The sequence below is a fragment of the Limulus polyphemus genome, unplaced genomic scaffold (assembly GCF_000517525.1).
Source record: "Limulus polyphemus unplaced genomic scaffold, Limulus_polyphemus-2.1.2 Scaffold559, whole genome shotgun sequence".
Taxonomy (NCBI): Eukaryota; Metazoa; Arthropoda; class Merostomata; order Xiphosura; family Limulidae; genus Limulus; species Limulus polyphemus.
Genome location: NW_013666169.1, coordinates 491,427 through 496,204, shown reverse-complemented (window position 1 = coordinate 496,204; position 4,778 = coordinate 491,427). Strand labels below are relative to the sequence as shown.

At 35.7% G+C, this 4,778-nt stretch overlaps 1 protein-coding gene across 3 annotated transcripts in view; it reads right to left on the bottom strand.

The window, feature by feature from the left end:
- Window positions 1-4,778, bottom strand: part of LOC106459105 (D-glucuronyl C5-epimerase-like) — a 51,256-nt gene that overhangs the window by 31,220 nt on the left and 15,258 nt on the right. For 2 of the 3 annotated variants that reach the window (XR_002610506.1, XM_022385535.1), the window contains exon 1: window positions 3,914-4,008. The exons of the other annotated variant lie outside the window; for it this stretch is intronic. Coding sequence is in view for 1 of the 2 variants with exons in the window: in XM_022385535.1 (XP_022241243.1) it covers window positions 3,914-3,945 (32 nt within the window). In the remaining variant the exon portion in view is untranslated. Of the gene's footprint in view, window positions 1-3,913; window positions 4,009-4,778 lie in introns of those variants that run through there. 3 annotated transcript variants of the gene reach the window in all.

Sequence of the window (4,778 nt, the reverse complement as noted above, 5' to 3'; positions counted from 1 at the left end):
CGTGAAAACTGTCCATATTTTGATGTCATGATAAGTAAATTAAAAATTGTTATTTTACGGTGATAATCTTGTTTTCTTGTGCCCAATAATGCATAATTTCATTTGATAAACACGTTTAAATTGAATGGTAGTTTATAATCAGTCACAAGAACGTCGAATCTGAATCACTTGAAAAAAACACGGGGGTGCTTAACTTTTTTCCAGGTGTATATATCACAACATAGAAATAAAAAGCCTACACGGGTTTTAAGACATTTCAAATAATAAGTTATATTATCTAGACACGATAAATGTCCATTAGAGGTCACTTTACGGTTTATTCTACTGTATTTTGTACCTTTTCTGACTGATTATTTTCAGTTTATAGTAGACTGGGGACTACACTATTTCTAAGGCTCTATTATGATAATAAACGTCTGGTATTAGTGTCATAAACACTAAAGCTAGTTATTGTGTGTATTTGTTATAGCAAAGCCACATCGGGCTACCTGTTGTGTCCACCGAGGGGAATCAAAACTCTGGTTTTAGCGTTGTAAATCCGAAGACTCACCAGGGGACCAAATTATTGTGAGTAAAAACAATAACTCGAGCAGGCAAGTAATGATAGAAAATTTATATACACGCTGGATTGAGTGTTAAAAAAAGTAATTTACAAAGTATATAGTATACTACTGTACGTTCCTATAGCTACCTATGCTTCACTTTAGTCCAATATAGACCTAATAACTAAAACATTAAATTCTAAAGATCAATAGGGTGTGCCTATATATATATATACCACATACATATGCGTATAGATATTTCAATTCTGTTCTTTTGTTTAAAGCAACGCCCTAAGGTTATGCAACCGTAAGGCCGTCAGATGGCGCAATTATATTCTACACAAAAATCTGTAGGTATGGATAACTTAAAATATTAATGCGGGGTATACACGAAACAGTAGCTTTAATGTTACGCGAATCCAGGTAGGTGGGGATCAAATGTTTGTTCATTTTCTATGTACAAACAGATTTTTTTTTATAACGCTCTCCATCCCCTAACGAAACACAAAACTACGCAGCTTGGATACACTTTATGTAAAGAGTACCTCATGAAATGTGTCTGAACAGAAGTATACCATGGACTACATGGTTAATTAAATAAAATACAGACCAGTCCAAAGTTTCTTACCAAAGACGTTATTCACTATGCAAATAGCATCATCTGGAAAATACAAAGTAAAATTCACAAAGGTTCTATAATTAGTGGATTTAATATCAACAAAGCCATGTAACACGTTTTAACTTAAAACGTCTCAATGATTAGTGGATTCAATATCAGCAAAGCCCTGTAACACGTTCTAACTTAAAACGTCTCAATGATTAGTGGATTTAATATCAGGAAAGCCCTGTAACACGTTTTAACTTAAAACGTCTCAGTGATTAGTGGATTTAATATCAGCAAAGCCCTGTAACACGTTTTAACTTAAAACGTCTCAATGATTAGTAGATTCAATATTAGCAAAGCCCTGTAACACGTTTTAACTTAAAACGTCTCAATGATTAGTGGATTTAATATCAGCAAAGCCCTGTAACACGTTTTAACTTAAAACGTCTCAATGATTAGTGGATTTAATATCAACAAAGCCCTGTAACACGTTTTCGTCAATCCTCACTTTCAACAAGATGGCACTTTTTCTCTCCTGGTTCTGTGCAAAACAGTCAAGCAAAACACTAAGTTAAAACAAACATGGAATTTAGGATAATGACAAATATATATACAATAACCGCTTTAATATATTTTTCTCGTTTTGAAAGATTTCACAGACTTCTACCCCCCCTTTTTTTTTACTTATGAAAAATTATTCAAGAAAACCTGATAATTTCATTAAAACTTTTCTCTCAAATCACGATATGATATCTGCTAAGTAGAAAAAACAAACAAACATTCAACTTAGTGCCTGTCTTTCTTTTTACTAAGGCCCTGGTTTAACACACGACAAAATCAAAAACAGAGTTGCTTTCGGTGTAAGTTTTTCATCTGATAAAAACAGAAAAACTTGTCGCCATCTGTTAAACTTTCTTCGTTGCTGCCGACGTGTTACTGTCACCGGAAATTGTGATTCATAATAACACACTGTAAGAACTTGAAATCATGACGCGGAAACCAACGAGGAGTTGAATTGTCAAGGAAAGTAAAGCTTTGTGACTCGGTAGATTTTCCGTCATAAAAACAGGGCGACCAGTTTCAATGTTTAACCCCCCGTGATCCTATAGAATCCCAGTTTCCTATAGGATCCCAGATTCAATGTTTGATCCTCCCGTGGTCTTATAGGATCCCAATTTCAATGTTTGACCCCCGTGATCCTACAGGATCCCAGTTTCAATGTTTGATCCCCCGGTGATCTTATAGTATCACAATTTCAATGTTTGCCCCCCCCCCCCACTGGACCTTTTTTCAGTTTGATCTACGACTCTGTAGGATTGAACATGTCACACACACACGTATATATATGCACACACGACTTTTTCCACAGTGTAATGAGGTCCTTAAATGATGCACATATACACACAAGATTATATATATTTAACGTTAAAAAGTACGATGTATAAATATTTTAGGGAATTACGATAAAAAAAATACAAATTTGAAACTCAAAAAATTTTGCTAAAATCTGAGTAGCAGCTGGTGCTGTTACAAAACTGATAACAATATCTTGATTTTACTGTCTTGTGTACACTAACTCTAGTACACAACAGTACTGATGGAAAACAGAAGCTTCAAGTTAACGAGCAAAGAAAACCATTGAGTAAATAAAAGAGAGAGAAAAAAAAAACAAATTCGAGAAGTACTTATTGCTTTTTGAAGTTTACGTCTTGTTCTCACTGCACAATTGTGTAACGCCTGTCAGTAAGTTTTTACCAATATTTGGAAGATTCTATAACTGTCGAAGGGCTTCAGCTGTTAAAGGAAAACACTACTCACCGCTCTGTTTACGATGAAAAGTAGGGTTTACAGGGGCTACAAGTGTGACTGAGGTGGTAAAACCAGTTCTCCAAATCTCTGATACAGAAAGACCTACTACTAATCTGTGTAAAGTTAAACAACTCACAGTGACTGGTAATCTCATCCGTCTGCTTTATATGCATGAAACACTGTGGTGAATAATTATATGTATACAATGTAAAAAAAAATGTTTCATAAACGTGTACGACTAAACCAAACCTGTTAACTTTCATATTTTTTCAGTTTAAATAGGCTCGGCGTGGCCAGGTGGTTAGGACGCTCGACTCGTAATCTGCGGGTCGCAGGTTCGAATCTCCGTCACACCAAACATGCTCGCACTTTCAGTCATGGGGGCGTTATAATGTGACGGTCAATCTCACTATTCGTTAGTAAAAGAGTAGCCCAAGAGTTGGCGATGGGTGTTGATGACTAGCTGCCTTCCCTCTAGTCTTTCATTGCTAAATTAGGGACGGCTAGCGCAGATAGCCCTCGTGTAGCTTTGCGCGAAATTCAAAACAAACAAACAGTTTCATTATCAAATTATCAGAGGGAGGGAGGGAGAAAAGAGAGACTGATAGACAGACAGACACAAATAATATCAGATTATCACTCCGACGGATTTTGTTGGGGTATCACTATGCAACAAAACTGAAAGAATATCTATTAGAGAGAAAAAAACACATCAAGGGCTAAAAACCGTATTAAATTTTAGTGTAAACTGTTTGTATAACGTAAAGCTCTCCTTGCACTGATTAGTTTACGATACGTTTAACATATAGGTAAGACAACTATACGAACTTTACCTGTATAATCACCACATCAAAATAATAAACAATCGTTCGCGCGAGTTATTAAAGTGTAGTGACTAGCCTTTTCTTTGAAACAACTAGACAGACAGACAGATAGATATACTGCTCACGAATCTCACCTTGTCCAATATTTCAGTATCGCCGACATCATCGCTAGCGGAGCTCGAAGGGCGAATTGATGCTAAGCCTTAGGGCTATTCCTTCTCCTATCAACAAGTTATAGGATAAAGCATCATTTTAAGAACATGTCAGTCTTTCTGAAGTGAAGCTGAATATTATTCAAGTACGTTAGCCTCAATAGCAATAAAATTACTCCAATTATAAAGAACAAATAGTCGGGTCGTTTAATACAGAAAAGCGTCCGTCTAAACTGGCATACTTCCCCCCATCCTTGCCTAGCAACCACTGCATTGTTACGACACAGAGTAAAAGCTGTCTTTGCTGCACTAGGTAACACCGTTTTCTGGTAGTCGGAAACGAAACGCGTCCATTCCAAAACCGCTAAGGCTTGTGGGATACATGAAGTAAACGCGTGTGTTAAACGTGAGAAAATATGATAGTTTTATAGAGTATTCAAGAACTACTTTAAGTTCGTTCTAAATTTATTTTTTTTTTCTTTCTGATGGCAGAATATACTTCACAACATCCGTTTCAGCTCTTCTACTGAACAAGTTCGATTTCCAGTACAAAAAAAAAACATTATTTACAACAACAAGAGACTAGAAAAAAACGGAAATAAAACCAAATTCGTCTTCGTCGTTGTTTTCATACAGCTACAAAAAGAACCTCAAAAATACAATTCAATTCTGATCCCAAATATAGGTGAAAAAAGAAAACAACTCAACTTTAAGCTTGATTGTGTAAGAATATCCATTAACTTCGCTCAAGGTATTCAGTGTTATCGCACTAACGACTGTATTATTAAAAAAAAAAAGGACAAGCAAAGTATTACTGATTATGATCAGGTAATAGGCATATACAAAC